Here is a 23,131-nt window from a genome sequence, read left to right as displayed (position 1 = left end):
TCCCACTAGATGGCGCCTTTGCATCACAAATGAACCAGCTGGGCCCATACAGCTCCGCTCCGGCCCGAGCGGGGGCGCTCGCGAGTCACAAAGCGGCTTGGCAAGCCGTTTCAGCGCCCGAGTGGGTTTTTGCGTACTGTAACCCAGGGTTACAAGCTGCAGTTTGCAATAAAACCTCCGCATTTCAACGGCGTTCTCTCTTCTCACACAGGAGAAAACGCCTCACACATTCTGAAAGAGGAAATTTCCTCCCTCCTAACAAGGGAGCGATTCAGATGGTGCCACCCAATCTGATAAACCATGGTTTTTATTCCTGGTATTTTCATGTTCCAAAAGGCGTGGCGCCCCCCCGCCCTATATTGGACCTTCGAGTGTTGAACAAACATTTGAGGAAATTCAATTTCAGAATGTGACACAAGCCTCTCTCGCCTGTGCCATAAAGCAGAACGACTGGTTCACATCAGTCGATCTGAAAGATGCTTTCTTTCACATAAGCATCTACCCTCCACACAGGAAATATCTTCGTTTCGCCTACCAAGGCGTTTGTTACGAATTCACAGTTCTTCCGTTCGGGTGCAATTTGAGTCCCCGAACTTTCTGTCTGTGTGTGGAGGTGGGCGTGGCGCCCCTGAGACTATCAGGGCTGAGAATTCTGACTTACTGGCTCATCATAGCCAAATCAAAGGAGAAGGTGTCGCTGGACACCGGCCGGGTGCTCGCGCACATCACATCCCTCGGGTTCAAGGTGAATGCGAGCGAAAACAATCTGACTCCCAGTCAGAATGTCATTTTCCTGGGCTTGGAATTGAACTCAGTCTCCATGCGAGCGCGTCTCTCTCAAGAGCGCGTTCGCACGCTGATGGACTGTCTGTCTCAGTTCAGTGAAGGGGCGAGAGTACAATATCGCACATGCCTCAGGCTGCAGGATCTCATGGCTTCATCTATCCAAGTTGTGCCATTGGTCTCCTGAGAATGAGAACGTTCACGAAATGGGTTTTGTACACTACATTTCAGCCCGATTTGCGATCTCTGCCGCTCGGTAACGATGACGCGCGCCTGCTCGGCGGTCTTGCGCCATTGGGTGAGCGAGAACTTTTACGCACGGGGAACCCCCCCTCGGGACGGTACGATGCGAAAAGTTTTGACGACAGATGCGTCCTTAACAGGCTGGGGAACCACCCAGGAAGGCAGAACGGTGAACGGTCTGTGGCTGAGCAGACTACGTTCAGCGCACATTAACTATTTAGAGCTTTTACTATTTGGAAAGCTCTGAATCATTTTCTGCCTTGCCTGCAGGGACATCCTGTTCTAGTACGGTGCGATAATACCACGGTAGTGGCTTATATCAACCGTCAGGGTGGCATGCGCTCGTCAAAACTCCACGCTCTAGCTTACAGGCTTTTGGTGTGGAGCAGACAGGTTTTTCTGTCATTACGCGTGACTCATGTCCCGGGCATTCGGAACAGAGGCGCGGATCTGCTATCGAGGGGAAACCCAATCCACGGGGATTGGCGTCTTCACCCGCAGATAGTGGAGAGGTTATGGATGAGATGGGACAGGCAGCCGTAGATCTTTTCGCCTCGCGCGAAAATCACCATTGTCCTATGTTCTTCTCGCTAAAGGACATGGACGCGCCCCTCGGGGCAGACGCACTGGCCCACCCATGGCCCAAAGTGCTGTTGTATGCTTTTCCTCCCCTGTGCCTGATAATTTTCACTCTGGCCAGGGTGAGAGAGCACGGCCTGTCTCTCACTCTAATAGCACCCAGGTGGCCCAAAGCCCCATGGCTGGCAGAGATAATCCCTCTGTTATACGCCGAGCCATGGCGCCTCCCCCCTCGCACGGACATACTGTCCCAAGCCAACGGGTAGATTTACCACCCCCACCCGGACAGGGTGGCTCTCTGGGCCTGGCCCGTGAGAGGACGAACCAAAATGCACTGGGGCTCCCGCCGCGTGTAATCGCCACTACTCAGAAGGCCAGGGCCGTTTCCGCACGATCCCTATATGGCTGTAAGTGGCAAGTGTTCGAAGGGTGGTATGATGGGCGTGGTTTCACATCTTATCAGTGCTCGGTGCCTGATATTTTGTGTTTCCTGCAAGACCTCATGGAAAGAGGCAGGTCCTTTTCCACTATTAAGGTCTACCTGGCTGCGATTTCAGCCTGTCATGTGGGTTTTGGGGCTCCACCGTCAGGCAGCACCCTCTAACCCGCAGATTTATGGAGGGTGCACGCCGCTCTTTGCTGGTCATCAGGAGATCTGTTGAATCTGTCCCAGAGTGGGACCTCTCCATGGTGCTGGAAGCGCGGTCTCTGTATCCTTTTGAGCCTCTGGGGAGTATTTCCCTTAAGCTGCTGTCCCTCAAGACAGCTTTGCTCTCGGCCTTGGCATCTGCTAAACGGGTCAGTGAGCTACATGCACTCTCGGTTCACCCCTCGTGCGCCAAATTCTCCCTAAGTGGAGTTAAGGTTTTCCTTAAGCCTAACCCGGCCTTCATGCCAAAATGCTTCCCTGCGTTCACGTCGGAGGTTTTGGAGCTATCCGCTTTTCACCCTCCACCCTTTGCCTCCCCGGAGGATCAGGGGCTGAATGCTCTGTGTCCCGTCCGTGCTCTGCAAGCATAATGACCAGGACCAGTGCTTTCCGCAAGAGCGATCAGCTCTTTGTTTCTAGGGCTCCCCTGCACAAGGGGAGTCCCATTTTAAAGCAATGCCTCTCACATTGGCTTGTGGACGCTATACTATGGCTTATGAAGCAAAGGGAGTGCAGCCCCAAGGGGCATCAGAGCTCATTCCACAAGGGGCTTAGCCGCCTCTTGGGCTTTGTTCAGGGGAGTGCCACTGCAGGACATCTGCTCCGTGGCCAGCTGGGCCTCTCCTCATACCTTTGAGCGTTACTACCGGTTGGATGTCACCAGAACTTCGGTGGCACACTCGGTCCTAGGGGTAGGGTCCTCTTAGCCCTTTCCCACAGCCCCGTTTGGTTAACCAACGAGGAGTGAATGGGCCGGCTGGCCATGTTCATTCCTGTCACCAAGCATTCGCATTCCTTCTTGGGTTTAGCTATGTGCATTGGTGGTGCGGGGGCCATTATCATGTATGTGTCTCATGCATGTTTCATGCCCTGCTTGTCCACAGCAGTTAGCGTGGCGGAAAACTTGCAGGGTCATGTTTGTGGGACGTGTCAGGCACCGCCTCTCTGAGGTGACTGTCCTTCTCTGGCCTTCAGAACCTCACTGTGAGTGTATTGGGCAATCGGGGAGCTGTCCATGTCTCTCCCATAGGTGGATCTCGAAACGAGATGATGAAAGAGAACAATAGGTTACTGTCGTAACCCCGGTTCTCTGAAACATCGAGTGGAGAGATCCACCAGCCTTGCCCCGCTTGCCGCACGAGAAGCGAATATACTGACTGAGGAATAGCAGCGCGCCCAGCTGTGATATGCCCGTAGGTAAGGGGGTGTGGCCTCACCTGGCATTGGCTGCGCGCTTCTGTCTGTTAGCCAGACTTGGTGCAATTGGATGCTTCTGCAGAGGTCAGGTACGGATGCCCTTCCCATAGGTGGATCTCTCCACTCGATGTTTCAGAGAACCGGGGTTACGACAGTAACCTATTGTTTATATGATGTATATTTTTAAACATGAATAAATTTGCTTTGCCATTCATTTTACCTGCCATATAGAACCGTTTAGCCTTTTTTCAAGTGCATCTCTTCATCACAGGCAGTTGTGTAAGTTTGGTCCTTGCTAAATACGCAAAGTCCAGTCATTTAGTGTGCAAATTTATGGGGCCGACAAACTTAGAGTGCTTTAGTAGTATAAATAGTTAGTAGTAAAATACGTGTATAGAAAATATCAAACAAGATGCTGATCCATGATACTACACTACTCCGTCTTTCATTACTTGCTGGCGATTGTCTGTAGAGCATTTGTCTCTGAAATGTGTGAAAATACAGGTATGGCTACTGCCAAAATACCTACAATGTTTAGAAAAATACTTTCAAAAATGAGGTATTAAAAATTAATGTTTGTTAAATACATTCATGATGATTAAATACTATTAAATCTGAGCCAATGCTAGCATTTGGACAACTCTTAAAGTCAAATAGTCCTATTTTAAGGATGTAAACATACAGTAGCATCTTGTTTTAGTAGTGTACCCATATTAGCTGATCTGGTTTGGCTAGCTTCCTGTTGCTCACAAACCTGCAAAAATATTAAAGGAGCTTCTTTAAATCAATAACTTTACCCCCATTTTGAAGAGGGAAAAAAATAGTTTAGAAGCATTTACCATCACAAAAAAAAAACAATAAATAGTAAAATACATTTCCATCCAATATCAGGACTGAATTTCAAGTATCAAATGTTGAGTTTGCACACACTTATTTCCTTTTGCCAGTAGAGAGCTGTCTTTTTGTTATGGCCTCTAGTCTATTCCTTTCCGCCTCCTCTGCTTTCTTTCTCTCCTCTTTAAGTTCTTTATATCTCCACTTGGGGATCTGAAGGAACGGGTCGTCTATAAAGCTGCTTTTCCTCCGCACTTTCTCCGGCACGTAGGTTGGCGTAGGAGCCTTGCTAATCCTCAGCTTGGGCACCACCATACCTGGTCTGACGCTGCTCCTCCTCAGCATGTGTAAGGGGAGCAGACTGGTCCTGCGGATGACCAGAGAGGACGAAGAGATGTCCGATTGGGCCTGCAGACTCGCACGGCGATCTTTGGGTTTGGGCACCAGCAGGACGCGGGAATTCTGGAAAAGACGTTTGTAGTTCTCGATGCGCTCGGGTCCCAGACCTTTCAGCTGTGCGATGCGTTGTTTCTTCAGGATCTCCTGAACGGCGTAACGGCGTTTTCCCACGCAAGGCGGGCTGTCGGGACACACCGTTCGACACGCCGTTGCGATGAACGGACTCCCCAGTGCTGTTGTCATGCGCACCATGTGATCCAGAACCCCGTCCTCTGAAGCCTCTGTGACGTTCCTGATGTCAAAGAAGTCACGTAGTGTCTCTGAAATTTTCTGGATGCATCCTTTGGGCGTCTGAGCTTTGGCCACCAATGCGGGCAGAAGGGGCCACTCTGGCCGATAGGCGCCACAGAACTGGTCCGCACACGGCTGATGCATCAGCCGCATCATGGCAAAGAGAGTCTCGTAGCGGCTTGTGAAGATGGCCCACTCTCGCGCAGTGAACTTCCTCCCGTTGTCCCTGGCTTCCAGATCAGCCCCTGATGAAAAAGTAAATGCACTGATGTGATTGTAGTAACGGCACATTTACACTATTCTACCAAATAACTTTTTTGAAGAATAATTATGCTACTCTTGCCATGTAGGCCGTGAGACAGAGGGTTGATTGGTACCATTTTGAGGGATTAAACCGCATGGTGATTTTTGTGTAGGTATATGACCCTGTATTTGAAAAATGTGTGATATCATTATATTCAAGGTAGTTTTTGGTTACGGAGGACGATTTTCAAACATATGTCAAGAAAAAGGATAAATGAATTTATTTATCTTTAAATAAATTTTTAATTTTATAAAAAATTTATGAAATTTTATAAAAAAATTATGAAATTTTATAAAAAATTTATGAAATTTTATAAAAAATTTATGAAATTTTATAAAAATTTTATGAAATTTTATAATTTTTATAATAAACAAATTATAATTTTTTAAAATAAATTTTTAAAATTATAAAAGGATACATTTTTCTCTCTTGTAGTCACTGAACACCTTACCTTGAGGTAGGATGATATAAGTGTTGATTTCTAATGAAAGCTACCATGGATCGGATGCTATCACACATTTTCCAACACTAGAGTGTACCTTCACTATGTGTACCTTAATGAAAATCAAAAAGAAATTTAATCCCTCAAAATGGTACCGGTAGCCCAAATTTGGGGTCCTGTCTCATGGCCTAATGTAATATATAAAATAAAATATAAAAAAATAAATTAAAAAATAAATATGTAATATAAAAAATAAAAATCCACCAAAAAAGAGGTGCATATGGCTTGTGCACTACATTACTGCACTACACTGTAAAAAAGTTGCTGCCTTAAACTTGGATGTTTTTAAGTCATTTCAACTTAAATTACATTACACTGACTTAAAAAAATTGCTGAATCTTGTATAACTAGCTAAACATATGTTTATGAGTTAAAGCAATGTAAAAACACTTATTGATCATATACAATTTTTTACAGTGTACAAGTCTTAAAGCCATTTGTCGTTATTCATAGATGATCTTCAGAAAGGGCACGATTTTCAGGGAATAAAAAATAATAAAAATGGCTAATTTTATACATAAAATCACAGGTAACAAAATCATGGTAACACTTTAAAATGAAGGTTTCATTAGTTAACATTAGTTACTGTAGTTAGTTACTAATGTAATACATACATTTACTAATACATTATTAAAATCAAATGTTGTATCTGTTAACATTAGTCAATGCACTGTGAACTAACATGAACAAACAATGAACAGCTGGATTTTTATTAACTAATGTTAACAAATAAAACCTTATTGTAAAGTGTTACCAAACTCATTTTTAGAAAAAAAAGAAAGCATAACGAAAAAGAAAACATGCAGTATAGAAAATCATTTTAGAGAAAAGAAAGTATAGCAAAAGTAAGAAAGCGTAACAAGCAACAATAGCCAAAATAAAAGCATATATATATATACATATACAGTATACAGTATGTAGTCGTATTGTGCTTTTAGTTTGCGTGGTGCAAGAGCTGCATAACAATTTGTTCATTTTTTTCCAAACAAAATAGCAGCATATCGATTCAGAATGGCAAAAGTAAATAGTAAATGACAAAATACTAAATCTGTGGTATGATTATGGCTGTATTGTATCCTTGTCTTGTAACAGCTGCTTTATATTGCAGTGTTTCCTGGCAGTTCTTTTGCACAGTGATCTGAGGCTCGAGTACCTGCCAGCATCAGGGCTTTGACACATTCCACTCGACCCTGTATAGCAGCTTTCATCAGAGCGGTGAAACCGTGGCAGTTCCTCTTCTCGATGTCAAGCCCGGGAAAGTAGTTGAGAAGGTAGTTAGAGATTGTGATGTGACCTGCAATTGTTCAGGTGAATTATGGAAATGCAGTCAACTGTTGAATACATAACCTTCCTAGGGCACTCGACAGTTCAGTTATAGTAGTGTTTTGAAGTTTTCACACTCCATTTACTTTGAATGTTGAGAAACTAGTTGCTTAAACTTTATGATGGCAATATAAATGTAAATATGTCAGGATTGGATTGAAGGCTGTCAGATGGTTCTTACCCGCCTGGGCAGCTGTGGTGAGGGCTGTATTTCCCTCATTGTCCTGCCAGTTCACATCCAGGTGAGGACACTGGGAAAGAGCAATCACAACATCCACGTACCCTTGGTAGCACGCCACTATTAGTCCAGTCTGTAGAGTCAACACACACATGAGACGATACAGTGAAGAAGTTTCCACCCTGGCCTGGAAACTTTTACTAGTAGTTGATACATTTGAGGAAAACAGTCTCAAGAAAAGGGCTGGGTATTGACCATAAGACTGTAAAAAATAGGTATTGACACAGATTTCACGAATCAATTAGAATCCGATTCAGAAGCTTTTAATTCGATTTGATTCCGATTTGGATTTGGATATATATCAGGCACAGTGAAAGTTCATAAATTTTTCTTAAAGGGGTCATAATGCTTTTTTGTTTACTTTTTCAACATTCCGCAAAAGTTAGTGCGTAATGTTGCTGATTGAGCATAAAAAAGATCTTGAAATCTTAAAGAAATTAATAGCTTTCAATTTCACTGTAATGTTGAATGGCTATATATTAATGTTTAAAATGGGGGGGGGGGGGGGGGGATGCCAAAAAGATGCCATTAAACAAGTATTTAAAATATACTGTCTTTATGTTGTCTCTACATTAATTTGGAGATTAACTGTGAAATTATATTAACATTATAAAATATATATTTAAAAAAACGTGTGATTAATCTAGTTACATTTTTCATCGATTGACAGCACTAGTTTTTACATTGATTTAACTCATCAAAATAAGTTAAGCAATTTTCAACTTTTTTTAAGTTATACAAGATTCAACTCATTTTTTTTAAGTCAGTTTAATGCAATTTAAGTTGAAATGACTTAAACATCCTGATCCAAGTTGATGTACTTAAAAATTTAAGGCAGCAACTTTTTTTTACAGTGCATGTTCCGCTTGAACTAAAATATAGATTTTGAGATTTAAGAATTGATGTTGGTTCATCAAAGAAAATTTACTAAAATCGATTCATTGATATTGTCGACCCAGCCTTATCAGTTATAACTGAAAAAAAAAAATGTAATACAGAATAACCACTGTTTACCAAGATTTTGGTTTGCACATCAATGAAAAAAGCTAATGGTAGTCATGGCTTTATTGCCGAGTTGGCCGTGTGAATTTTGAATTCTAATCGGCCTAAAGTAGCAGCTTCAAACCTGAAAATGTGCAGAATTGCATTGTGATTTCACAGTGTAAAGCAGATGTTTGGGGTTTTTACTGAAGACCTTTAGCATGTCTGTTTCGCTCTTCACAGTCAGTCTGTCCTATTTAAGTGTGAACAGTAGCAGTGTGGAGGGAAGTGTCAGCAGCCTCTCATCACACTGAAACACAGCTGGAGGCTGCTGACTAAAAATAAACACTGGACAAGCTCATTTTACAAGGCTATGACAATAAGGCCGCAATGCTTCCAGTTGCTGCACGTCAGATGCTGATGAAAGTGTGTTTATGTGTCTACAGTGATTTATCTTGATGTTTCCATGTTTAATATTGAGACAACTGTGAGTGAGCCATCAGTAGGTTAATTCTCTTGAAAAGTGCAAATACTGTGGCTCTGTGCCACTTATCAAAACATCGGTCTGTTTGAGAATCCGAACTAGTTACATTGACACAACCAATGATGTGAATTTGGGGCAGGACCGTTCAGGAAAAACCTGTTTAGAAATAGTAATTGGGTCTCATTCACTAATTGCATGGATTGTTTATGTTTATATTTATATGCACATGAAAACTTGTCACTAAATATTCACAACACAAGTTGTTCTTAACCTCGTTCTAATGTTAATGAATTTGGAGTATTCTAAATCAGGCAACCTGCATGCCCAATGTTAAAGGGTAACTAGACCCTAAAACAACTTTTTTTAGTGATCTGTAAGAATGGGGCTTTTTTTAGTGCTGTTCATTGATTCAAGTAATTTTTTTGACATTTGGGTATAAAGTGTTTTGATTCTACAATATATGGTGTAAAAACGTCTGAGTGCTGCCCTCTTCAGGTTGAACAGTGGCTACTGCAGTTGAATTTTCCTACTGGAAGTTGTGGTGCCCTGTGATGTAAGCAGGCACCAGCTAACCACGCCCTTGCCTACAGAGAGACCCGTCTCAGGTGCACGAATGTTGACTTCCATTGTATGGACAAAAAAAAAAAACACACAGGGGCGTTTCTCAAATGATCTTCTTTTGTGTTACACAGAAGAAAGAAAGTCACACAGATTTGGATTGACATGAGGGTCACAGAGGGTGAGTAAATGATACATCATTTTCATGTCTGGGTGAACTTTCCCTTTAAAGGAGAACTCCGGTGCAAAATTAACCTTTGGTCAAATAAAACGACTAATCAAACCACAAACACCATTCATGCAGTTCAGCTCACTTACCACGTCGTTCGTGGTTTGATTAGTTGAGACTGTTTTCCAAAGATGGCTCCTGTCTGTATACACGAAGTGGACTGTCTTTATCTTTATCTTCTTATTAAACGGTCTGTACACTTACAAAGTTCTCAATGCTTCGTTTTGTATGTAGGGACCTTCATTATGTTACTGTGTTCGTGTGGGGCTATTTTGAGCCTTGTTAGTGGTATTAACTAGCGATTTCTGTTTACTTATTAAATGCCCCCATTACTAGCGTTATCCGCTAAACAGTTTTTAGAGATAAAACTCTTTACATTCGATTATCATGAAAACAAATCTCAGAGAAAGGTTGACTAGGTACCAATGTTTTATTAGACCAAAGGTTCATTTTTGCGCCGGAGTTCTCCTTTAACAGCTGTCGACATGTTTCTCCTTTAACATCCTTTAAAAAATAACGACTTAAATTTCAGTCCAATCATTAAACAAAAGCAGCCGTGGCTCGTCTGTAAGTCAATCCCCACCAAAATATTCTTCCAAAAAAAGACCTCTATATAAACTAAATAAATAATAAATTGTTAAAGTGTTTAGAATTCTGCAACAAATATTTTTCCGATTTTTTAAAGAAATTTTTCAGAAACTCAGATTTCATCAAAAATATCTTAATTTGTGTTACGAAGTACGGGTCATACGGGTTTGGAACGACATGAGGGTGAGCAATTAATGACAGAATTGTCATTTTTGGGTGAACTAACCCTTTAAAGGCACACTGTGGAACTTTTCAACCTTTATAATATATTACCAAAACCCATTGAGATGGTACATCGACTTACAATAGGTTGAATGACACGTCTGCCGAAGCCTGAAGGTGTCTGTATCGCTTTTACCAGCACTATGTAACTTCGGGTTTCGGGTAGGAACCCGAGCACAAAAAGAACTACAAAATTCGACCGCTTTACGGCATACGTCACTTCCCCCACCACCCCAACTTCCTCTAACGTGAGAGCTCAACTCGCGTTTGATTGCCGGCGTCTGTATGTTGTCGTCATGACTGAATCAACAGCTACTCGGAAGAAAGCAAAGATTTTGTCAGAGGAGACCAAAAAAAGAAAAAGGCCGATGTTAAAATAAACATCGGCATAAAAGTGTATATATAATGTAATATTTACTGCGAATTCGTGTAACAAAACTGATATAAGTCACAACATACTGCCGTATACAAATGTAAATGTTTTTTTTCCCTTTCAGCTCATATATGTTTGTATTTGTGTAAAAGGAAAAACAAACTGAAGACTACAAATAACAGAAATATGTAGTGAGTTATATCAGTTTTGTTACACGATTTCCCGACTACTCGATTTCATCTCCAACCCATTGCAAAGAGATCCTGAAGACGTTAATTGTTTGCTTCAGGTGTGTTTGATTAGGGTTGGAGATGAACTGTGCAGGACAGACGATCGGCAGGAGCAGGATTGGGCAACCCTTGTCAATGCGACTTACCTGATCAGACATTGTTTTCTGCGTATGCTACTTTTATTCAATTTTTTTTCTTTATAGGATTTATATTATTAATCTTATATTTATATTATTATTTTGGTCAGTAGTGAATCGATTAACTTTCTCCAACATACAAATCAAATGGCGTCTGCACACACATAAAGACACTGGAGGTTGACCGGTTGACTGTTTGTTGACTTTTGCGACAATGCTGCGGCGCTTGTGGCCTCTAGGGGCACTAGACGTGAAAATTACAGGTCGAGCGCACCCTAGTGGCCAAAAATTCCACAGTGTGCCTTTAAAGCCAGGCAACCAACATTAGAGCGCCTGTCTCAGGCTGAATAATGCAAGGACGACGTTACACCTCTGCCAAAAGTGTGTCAGTGATTAGACAATCTTACTAAATGTTTATCATAAACCAGAACTAAGACCCAAAATCTGCCCTACTGTAATTTATAGTCAGAAGCTGCTACTGCACAAAATTATTATATGGGTTCAGAAGAGTATATTTAATTGTGCTTTTTTTTCTGCTTTTTTGGAACTTGACAGACTTCATAAGTGTAAAATGTCTCCTTTAGTGTTTCATGAAAAAAATAAACAAAATTAAAAACAGCATACAAGTGTGGACATGAGGGTGAGTAAATAATTTAAATTTTCAATGTTCCTGTAAGGTAATAACTGCATTTTCACTTTTTTATGTGTTTTGTATCACTGTCACCAAGCAATACAGTTGAACTGTTAACAAAATTCATAGGCAGATTTATTAAAACGTTAACATTTAATTCAGGACACAACCCATTTCTCTTAGTCTGCAACTTTATATCAAATACTCAGCTTGGTATTAATACAAATGTAGACATGTGTTGTGGGTAATCTGTGGCCTGGTTGATTCTTAAAATAGAAAGGATTAGCCTTGTGAGCCTTTGAATGAAAGAGGAGTTACAGGATTTGTCCTCCAGTTCAGCTTTGACAAAGAAGACAAAATACGGCGTCTTTGATACTTCTAATAAAAGAATTGTGGATGTATTTGTGGGTATCATAATTGTGTGTGTGAAATGCTGTATAATCTCAATACTGTACTGTCCTATGCACTATACTAAGTATTAAAGTGTTTTGTTATTGTAATTTCATTAAAAGTGACAATGTTTTTAGGATGACTGGTAGTATATAACAGGACAAACCACATTGAAACAGAAGCTGTCCTAAAAAAGTGTGAGCATGCTGGCCTGGATTTGATAATATCATGTCAGTCTGGCTGTGAATCATTGCAGTCCCAGAAAACAGGTCAGTGGGTAACATGACTTGATATTACATCAGTGCTGAGCTCAAAGTGATTCTGATGTATTCATCAACTGGAAAGCACTACCTGCACAGCAGTGTGTGAATGAAAGGCCATGAATCTGCCAGAGAGTTGTCAGTTAAGCTGGCTAGGCCTGTTTTATTTGGTGGTGTAGTTTAAGAGTGTTATACTATTTTTCTTCCAACAAATGCTATCCACCCCAGCCACAGATTTGCAAGAACAAGTGCACTGAACTATTAATGAATAGCAATATTAGTTGTATGGTAAACAGGATGTTAGGGGTCATGTGTATATAATGGAAAATAGAGATGGGGTTGAAAATGCAGATGTTATCCATCCTGTAATGATATTAACAGTTCACTCAAAAGGGACCTTTAAATCAGCAGCACTGCTTAGATATTTTTCTGCGTCGTAATGTAAGCTTAGCGATATAATGACATTAAAAGACATAGCATGTTATACTGTGGTACCTCTGGTCAGCAAATAAATAAAATCACTTGGATCGGCTCTCTCATACATAAATACATGTGTGTATTATCTGGCATAAGTTTATACACCTTGCAGTAACTAAATAGAAGGGATTAATTTTTAGTTGTTTTTATTTAGTATTATATGTATATGTATGTCCGTTGTAGAAAAATTTACATCTTCACCCTTTATTAAAATATTATAAAAAATGTTTTTTAAAATTTTGTAAGCATATTGCATAGTTGTGCTTGGAGTCAATTGTTTTATTTGTGATAACGCAATGAAACATGCCAGGCTGTCATACAAAGAAATTATTAACACAAGAGAAAACCAACATAATATTAATAACTGATTAAGTTGTAGTCACTGTATGATTTTTCCTGTGAGATGTTGTGTATGCTTTTCTTTTTTCATAGTAATAAAACCTGTAGCAGTTTTCGGATACACCACGTATTAGAGGAATATACACTCACCGGCCACTTTATTAGGTACACCTGTCCAACTGCTCGTTAACACTTAATTTCTAAGCAGCCAATCACATGGCGGCAACTCAGTGCATTTAGGCATGTAGACATGGTCAAGACAATCTCCTGCAGTTCAAACCGAGCATCAGTATGGGGAAGAAAGTTGATTTGAGTGACTTTGAACGTGGCATGATTGTTGGTGCCAGAAGGGCTGGTCTGAGTATTTCAGAAACTGCTAATCTACTGGGATTTTCACGCACAACCATCTCTAGGGTTTACAGAGAATGGTCCGAAAAAGAAAAAACATCCAGTGAGCGGCAGTTCTGTGGGCGGAAATGCCTTGTTGATGCCAGAGGTCAGAGGAGAATGGCCAGACTGGTTCGAGCTGATAGAAGGGCAACAGTGACTGAAATAACCACTCGTTACAACCGAGGTATGCAGCAAAGCATTTGTGAAGCCACAACACGCACAACCTTGAGGCGGATGGGCTACAACAGCAGAAGACTCCACCGGGTACCACTCATCTCCACTACAAATAGGAAAAAGAGGCTACAATTTGCAAGAGCTCACCAAAATTGAACAGTTGAAGACTGGAAAAATGTTGCCTGGTCTGATGAGTCTCGATTTCTGTTGAGACATTCAGATGTTAGAGTCAGAATTTGGCGTAAACAGAATGAGAACATGGAACCATCATGCCTTGTTACCACTGTGCAGGCTGGTGGTGGTGGTGTAATGGTGTGGGGGACATTTTTTCGTGGCACACTTTAGGCCCCTTAGTGCCATTTGGGCATCGTTTAAATGCCACGGCCTACCTGAGCATTGTTTCTGACCATGTCCATCCCTTTATGGCCACCATGTACCCATCCTCTGATGGCTACTTCCACCATGTCACAAAGCTCTAATCATTTCAAATTGGTTTCTTGAACATGACAATGAGTTCACTGTACTAAAATGGCCTCCACAGTCACCAGATCTCAACCCAATAGAGCATCTTTGGGATGTGGTGGAACGGGAGATTCGCATCATGGATGTGCAGCCGACAAATCTGCGGCAACTGTGTGATGCCATCATGTCAATATGGACCAAACTCCCTGAGGAATGCTTCCAGCACCTTGTTGAATCTATGCCACGAAGAATTGAGGCAGTTCTGAAGGCAAAAGGGGGTCCAACCCGTTACTAGCATGGGGTACCTAATAAAGTGGCCGGTGAGTGTACAGTATATATATATTCCTCGCATATTTCTATGGTTTAATGGAACTTGTGGGGTCATTAAAAACAAATGTTCCCCCTCCAAACATCACTTTTGGCCACTACTGTGTCTACATGTTTTGTGTGTTGTTGTTTTTTTGCCATGTCATTCGGCCTATGAAGGGGTACTGACTAATAACCTCATTTACAGCATTACACCATGCAGAGATGTCTCAGATGAACAGAGCACATGCTGGAATTATTAGTGGGGAAATCCTGAGCCTGTTTCTCTGAACTGTCCAGTATAGAAGAGTGATGAGAGACGAGATAAGAGAAGCGCCTGTGTGAAGTGGAGCTCTTGAGGTTCCTTAAAAGCATTCTACAGTCATTCTCCTATAGAGCTCTGTGTGTTAGGCTATCAGGACTGCATTAGCCATGACATCATATCAGTTTCTCTTTATGGAGTGTATTGATTTCACGTTTTTTAGACACATTCTCTAAAATCCAAGCTTTTAAGTTGTAACGTGATACATTCTGAACTGTCGAGGGCTCACGCTCTGGGAGGTTGATGTCACTCGGGGACTAATTTTTGCGAGGAATGACCAGGATTGTGCTAGAAAGAGAAAAGGCAAGAGGCTTGTTCTTGGGACTGTGCAACTCCATTATTAAACCCTCAAGGCCTGCAAATTATTTGTGCATTACTCTTAAACACTTTGCACTCATACAACTGTTTTGCGTTTAGCTTTTATACAATGTAATTATCCCAAAACACATGCCTTAGAGGTCCCAGCAGTCTGCCAGAATCAAACCTTAAACTTTGTGTTTGATGTTCATGTAGAATTGATTGTCTAACTGACTTTCTGACATTTGAAGACATATTTTTAGAGAAATGCTATAAAACTACCACATTCACCAAAATATCACACTGCCCCAACAAGAAGTGTTGGGTTTTTGTAGGATCGGTGTGTCAATGTCAGGCAGTTGTTATGGGCAGTGCCTTAATAGAAGTTATTGTGACAATCACAATTAAACAGGTAAGAATTATTAAGTAGGCTAGCCTACTTTAAATGGGTATCTTGAATGTTATAAAAATGCTAATTCGAGTTTTGGGAGAAGATAGATAGATAGCCCCGAGACAAACTTATACCACAAACTTAAAAAGCTTTTACAGAGCTGCCAACTCTCACGCATTGGCCGCGAGACACACGCATTTGATTGCTTTCACACGCTCTCACGCCACACTCCCGATTTCTCACGCATGAAGTGTCAACCTGGTCGGTCAAATGCCTGGAAGATGAGTTTATCTATATATCTACCTGTTGAGCCACTCGTGATCGACTAATTATACCGCAAAATAGTTAAAATCTCCTGGAATCTAGAGCGAGCGCGCACGCGAGACAGAGCTTCAAACCGCGTAGCGCGCGCGTACGGGAGAGAGGGAAAGCGAGCGAGAGACCTTGCGTGTGTAAGTGTAAAACCTAAACTCAAAAGTTGGCAGCTCTGGCTTTTACATGCGTGCGCGTTATACTTTCACTTTCGAAATAAGCTTTTCTGTTATTTGACTCGTTCTCATCTCCACACGTGCTAAATGGAATCCTGATGCTTGCTGATCTGTGACGTGACTAGCTCTTGGCACGCACTGCGCAGTTCAGTTTTTAATTATAATGTATGCTCTCTTCTGAACTACATAATTGATAATTATTATTTTTAATTAATTCAAATAAATATTTTTAGCAAAAACGAATACTTTAAAAAAGTCAAGACATCGCGGTGTCACGGTGGGAAAGTGAAGTCACCGGTGATGGGGCTTAAAACCGGTAACACCGTCAACACCGTCTATCGCGGCAAGCCTAGCCTACATGTAACTTTATAACGTTGCACTCTTTCTATAAGTTATAAATAGCTAGTAAGATAACGTTAATATAACGGTAACTAACGTTACAGTATGTAAGTAATTATTCTAGCGATATATTATGCTAGATAAGGTGTGCTAGTACATTATTTCAGCAACATGACAAGCCAGTGAATTAGCAGGTGTCAATTGTTGCTTAACAGAGTGCGTGACATTTTATCTACATGTTATGCGGCTAGAGTTTTGACACCGAGTCAATGGGCTCTGTGTAATTCTTTCTTTTTCGCTTGTTTATCGTCATCAGTCTTTTTCCTTTTACCTCTTTGTTTTATGAGCAGGTGTCACTCGAGAATTGGCAGTTTAGGTTGTTTCTCCGTCATAAGCACAGCTGCAGCACGCCGGCAATCCTGAGTTTGAACGACGGCTCGCGCTGTGCAAGAGAGGGGTGTGATCAGCGCGTACACGAGCGTGATTGACACTGCTAAGACATTCCTCCTGGCTCTGATTGGTTGTTTCTGACCGGGAGCGTGTATTTCTGCAAATGGCAATAGGACCACTGGGAGGAGCCAGAAGAGCTTGATTTTTTTCACAGATTATCTGTCTCATATTCTACTGTCAGGACATAATGACAGTTTTAACAAATATGTAAAAAATATTTTTTACAAAAGTTACCTACAGCAGCTTTAAAGGGGTCATATAATGCCATTTTCATACAAGTTAATTTGATTCTTTAGGTTCTAAATGAAAAGTTTGTAATATACTTTAATTAAAAATTCTCATTAGTATTGTAAGAAAACAATAATTTTACCTGGTCAAAAACAGCTCTGTTTTCAGCACGCCATTTAAGTGCATGTGTCTTTAAATGATAATGAGCTTTGCTCAACCCCGCCTCTCTGTTCTGTGGGGCGTTTTGACACAACACATGTGGAGTGTTGCCTTGACAACAGTTGAGGGTATATTTTGGAGAAAGAATGGCAGCGGGAGTCTCTGAGGACACATCTGTGCAATCGTATCAGTTTGAACCGGAGTCGGACCGGAACAAGATGACGGCCCCGAGGAAGTTCGACAATTAAGGCTCGAACAGGACGTTTCTGAATGGTTGGTTAACATAATGTCACTTTGATCTATCTTTGTATGCACTGGCAGGGTAGAGTAGTGAGATACGAACGCTGCGTGTTTATTAATGTATACGTTAGTTCATTGACAGATTGATGTTACAGCTAATGGTCATTAAAAACTTTTTTTCGGTAAATATAGGCGTGTCAGTTACTTCTTAATCAGTAACAGACACCGTTATAAACCATCTACAAAAGTAGGCTTAGTGTAGAGTGTTACCACGTTAACTTTAACACCTGCGTACACAGTTTGTAATAAAACAATAACCATAACGTGTTGTTCATTATAAATGTGGGATTATAAATTATATTGAGAACGTCGTACATAGAAAACATGCCGTAATGTACCCTGAGTGTAAACCTTAGTCACATTCATCGTGAAGCGTGCAAGCAATTTGCAAAGATTAATTTAACGGTTAATAAAACTTTACACTCACTTCTTCTGGAGGTGCACGAATAGTTGGTACCAATTCTTTTTTCAGGAGCAGCTTCTTAGCAAAACCAGCTTTATATTAACCCTCGTTTTAAAGCAGTCTGGTGAGAAATGATTTTGCGCAAACATGAAAGCATTGACGTTGATTGTGGCGAATATTCCCTTCGAAAACAAAACTCAGCCACTGTATCTTCAGCCACTGCATCTTGCATCGGATTTAGGAACATCAAAATGACTGCTGTGTTCGTTATTACACCCAAGAACAGAACACCACAATCGCTTAGACGCCACTCTGCTCCAGCGTATCAACAATGACGGACTATGATGACAGCTCGCTCAGGGCGGGGATGTGTTGAAACGCTGCTGTCAATCAACAATCGTGGGAGGGGCGTCCGACCGTGTGACCGCTCGATTTGAGACAGGGAAAAACATTTAAGGAGATTAAAAAATAAACACTCGATGGATTTTTTTTTATCATTATATGATGGTTGTGTACAGGCACTGCCAACACACATTTCAGTATCAACTTGAAAAAGTGCATGTACCATTATATGACACCTTTATGCTCCCATTTCAACTAATAAACAACATCTTGTTCTTTGAAAAGGTCTATTTAAAAAGGTATTTGACCATTCGTAAAAAAAATTATTTGTAACATTTCTGATTAAAGTAATTTACCTTTCTTCCCATCAGTCAAATCCTCGGGTTTGACTCCATACGAGTCAATTATCGGTTCTCGGCTCATTAGGAATCGATTCGAACCCTATGGTTTGAACGAGACGGCAGCAACCCGGACCAGTGAGTTGTTAAAAGGGATAGATCACCCATAAGATGAAAGTTCTGTCATCATTCACTGACCCTCAAGTTGTTCCAAACCTGTATGACTTTCTTTCTTCTGTTGGTAGGCCTAATCAAACAGTTCACGACGGTAGACTTCCATAGTAGGAAAAGAAAATAGGCTACTATGAAAGTTAATGGCTACAGACTGTCAACTGTCTGGTTACATTCTTCAAAATATCTTCTTTTGTGTTCAGCAGAAAAAAATAAACCCATACAGGTTTGGAACAACTTGAGGGTGAGTAAATAATGAATTATCCATTTAATCCGGAATAGACCTAGAAAGACAGATTCGAAAAGATCTACTTTCTCTGACCGATTCGCACACTCCGGATTCAGTCCAATTCGCAAACGAATCGTTCAGACCAATTTAATGAACGGTTCAACCAGTTCATTGAAAACTCCGACTCAGTATAACGATTCGTTCACGACTCTTATCGTTGTTAAACACTTCACTGTAGCATGTGATATGTAGCTTAAGTGTACTGTAAAGTGTGATGTTCATAAACTACTTACTCTTTTGTTTTTGTCAGTCTCCCGAACGTCCTCCTCCGTAACACCTTGTCTTATCATGAGTTTCACTATGAGCGCGTTGTTTTTGCAACACGCTTGAAAAAAGGACAGCGGTGCTGGACTCTCCGGGGAAGGGGTTCTCTCGGAGTCAGCAAAGTCATCGTCCGGTGGATAAAATGAGTCATCTGAGACGATACTCCTGTCATCCGGCAGTTCTGAGAAGTCCCCCAATTCCTCTAAATCCTCATCGGTCCCTTCCGACTCGCACGAACCGAGATATTCATCATAATCGTCATCGCCAGCGCGATCAGGTGATTCCTCCACTATAGTGGGACAGTTCTGGGCGCTTTTACCATGTTTAAGTGGTTTAACTTTTCTTGGAGATGATCCTCCGCCATCCCTGCTGTCCGTTATCAGAACCATTTAACCCCTATATGATAAAATCCTCAAGTCATGCGGATCAAACTCCTGGTCTCCTTCGTCTGCATTTAACGTTAGGTACGTTAAAGTCATAGATGCCAAATGAGCAAAAATGCTATTAAAAAAAAAAAAGTTTAATCTCCAAACTGAGGTTCGAATCTTCTTTTAAGTATCTGCGACGTCATTTTGCCCCACTCATATAGATGTCCATATAAAAATAATTTAACGTAGTTTTATCAGCTCATTTTAATAACTTGATGTCTCTATAACGCGAAATGTCAATGTAGTGTTCAGTAACACCCGGAGACGAGTAGAACCTCGTGTGGAAACCGAAAAGTCCCAATAATAAATATTTGCAATTCCATGTAATGTGAAACAATCTTCAGAATGTCGCAATTTCTTCCCAGGAAAAACTTTTCAGATTGTGTGATGTTTCCAAAAAACAGCATTGAGTGTGGAAACGCCGGACATTCACGCAGAAGATAAGAGGAGAAACAGAAGCGTGCGCTACAAAACTCTGCCTCCATAATCCGATTAGATGCCCTCCTCTCTCTCTCTCTCTCTCTCTCTCTCTCTCTCTCTCTCTCTCTCTCTCTCTCTCTCTCTCTCTCTATATACAGTTTTGCATATATGGGTCAATGACAATTCCCCCACCCATATTAAATTCAGTTAATAGGCTACTAACATTTAAAATGACACAAAACATATTCATGAAAGAAAATATGTTTGAATTAAAATAAGTTTTGTTTGAATTAAAATAAGTTCTACATAAAATGTAAAATATATACGTTAACTGTGTTCACTAAACACAAAGCGGCTGAAACTTGTCATTTCAGGAAAGTACAAAGTTTTGTTTACCATCATCATGGGTTTTCCGTTTTTTTCTCAGTGACTGTGGCTGTGTCGGGGATGTCCCTGACAATAGCAGAGTAATTAATCAACTTTCCAACACTTGTTTTTTCTCTCACTTTTGTTAGACTTCACATCTTCAGAAACTGTGGACCTTGGATGGCCTCTATCATCTCAGCTTTCTTCACTCCAGTCCCATTCAAATGATGTCATTCACATTTCACTTCTGAAAACATGCACTTTAAAATAAAAAAAAATCTGTTATTTTTAGGGAAATTACACTATACACACTCAAACTTCTCACAAACGCCTCTCTATGTCACACATTATATCTATCGTGTGTGCTCTATTACAAGCTCAAGCTTTTTCCACAATCTTATCCCCCGTTTCCTCTTAGTTCTTAGATAAGTGCCATACTTGCTGTGTCTAATTAGTGAGTCGTTTAGCCCCGAACAGGGAGCTCGGGCTCCATCCCCTTCATTTGCAGCTGTAATCTTATCAGTCACGTATACGTGCAGCGCAGCAGTCCACACTGCTTTGTATGCTTGTGTTTGACCGTTAAACATCTGTGACAGAGGGGAAGTACTGTGGTTTTAAAAACAAGTAAACTGTGCTGCCAAAAATGAGTTTTCTAACTGCCATGGCCTGACTATCAGTTTACGGCCAGTGACGCAATTGTATATGCACACAGTGAATACAATTCACTGTGTGAATTGTATAGTGAATTGTATTCACTGTGAGTGAATAACCTCCATGCTATGCTATATATCCCACTATATACTCTGCACAACTATACTACACCATAGTAAATAAAATATTTATTAAATTTACAATTGACAGCATTTGTAGCATAATGCTGATTACCACAAAAAAGTTATTCCCACTTGTCCACCCTTTAAAAAAAAAGAAGAAGCAAAGATCTGGGATACAGTCTGGCACTGTGAATGGAGCCAATCCATAAACATTAAAACACTGTTTCAGTAATATAGCCTCAAGATATGAACAATATGAGAGTTAACATGATTTCCATGTTAAAAATTCCATGATGATGTTCCATATCACTTCGCCAAAGGATTTGAGTTATTTCAAAGGTCTTTACAACCTACAGAACCAAAACCCACATCGACACTGACCGAGCAAATAAATATAGTAAACAGTAGGATAAAAACGACAAATTACTTCCATGTTTATGGCTCAAGCCTCTGTTACTAGCTCTAAAATGACTTTTTATACTGGAATTAGCACGAATTAGCACTGGAAGCTTGGGATTAGATGCTTAAGAAATTAGTCCTACACACAAGAGCGTTTTAAGGACAAAAGGTGTGTTAACCGTATAGTGTAAGCGGAAAAATTGACTCTGTGAATAGTGAATTATTGAAAAATAATGTAACAGCCATGTTACATTATTAACAGACCTCGGGTGTGCATTGTTTTTCTAATAATTCAACGGCCCGTCATTAATTGTTCCTTACTTAAATTATTTTAGCTTTTAAATCCTCCAAAAATTAGCCCCATTCACTGTAATTTGAAATGCATACTCTTTCTGCTTCTTCTTTAGAGTTGGAGTGAGTTGTTAGTGAGGGATCAGAACGGGAACTGACTGCCATCTCTCTCAGAAATAAAAGAAGCCATGCTGCTCCTTGGCTATTTCGGCTTAGACAATTACATTAGCTCAGCACTCTGGCCTGCTTAGGTTAATAAATCCCCAGGAGCTGATCAAGAAGGAGAACTTCATCCTGGGAAAAGGTTGATGTGGGATTCTCTGTCGAGCATCCAAAAGCACCTGGATAAATCCTTGTCCAAGACTGATGTGTCCGTGTCAAACTAATTATTTCTGAGTCTGTTTCTAATTTAAAACCTATAATTTTAAACTGTTATCCTTGTTGCAAATATTGTTGGGAATAACATCTCACTGATGGGACTTTAAAGGGCTGTCAATCTAAAATTAGCTTGATTACTTAGGGGTCAATCAGTTAATTTCGTAGAAAATATAGAGAATGGCTTTCATTTACAGGTCTGTGAAGGTTGAGTACCTCCTTTTGGTTCCAAATTAGTACACAGCCTCTTTCCATCCTCAAAAGGGTAAATTAATCAGACCAACTGCGTGACTGCCGGTTTCTGTGCCTCTGCTTCTCCAAAACACACAAATGTAACAGTGTGACAAAGACAAATGTGTGGTACAAAAATGTGATAGATGCTGTCATTGTTTTCAATTTAACGTGTGTGTGTGTGTACAGGTTTGGCTACTTGTGAGGGCCAAATGTCCTCGCTAAGACACATTTCTGTACAAAACAAGAATTACACTATACTGCTTATAGCCTAATTCACTGCTGTATTACATAGTCCATGTTTGCATTACAGTACAAAAAAATTCCTAAGTTTTTCCATTTTGTATTGATGAATGAAATTGAAAGACTAACACGTGTGTAGGTGTTTAGCTACGTCTAATTGTTTTGATAGCATTTCATTTTTAGAATAAGAATATAATTCAATATGGTATTACTGTAGAAATGTTAGGTTTTGAACTTAAGTTTAAGAGTTT

General features: G+C 40.6%; 1 protein-coding gene across 1 annotated transcript; it reads right to left on the bottom strand.

Annotated features, from left to right (window-relative positions):
• Positions 1 to 4,006: 4,006 nt before the first annotated feature.
• On the bottom strand, positions 4,007 to 19,879 carry ankrd33ba (ankyrin repeat domain 33ba). The gene is made up of 4 exons (XM_056248937.1): positions 19,324 to 19,879; positions 7,286 to 7,415; positions 6,935 to 7,075; positions 4,007 to 5,220 (listed from the first exon to the last, which is right to left on the bottom strand). The coding sequence occupies exons 1-4, from the start codon at positions 19,741 to 19,743 to the stop codon at positions 4,382 to 4,384; spliced, it is 1,530 nt and encodes a 509-aa protein (XP_056104912.1). The 5' UTR covers positions 19,744 to 19,879; the 3' UTR covers positions 4,007 to 4,381.
• Positions 19,880 to 23,131: the final 3,252 nt, after the last annotated feature.

Source organism: Rhinichthys klamathensis, unplaced genomic scaffold, assembly GCF_029890125.1.
Source record: "Rhinichthys klamathensis goyatoka isolate OS25496 unplaced genomic scaffold, OSU_Roscu_1.1 h1tg000059l_1, whole genome shotgun sequence".
In the NCBI taxonomy this organism is placed as follows: Eukaryota; Metazoa; Chordata; class Actinopteri; order Cypriniformes; family Leuciscidae; genus Rhinichthys; species Rhinichthys klamathensis.
Note: the sequence above shows the minus strand (reverse complement) of the source record. Positions and strands in the feature narration are given on the sequence as shown.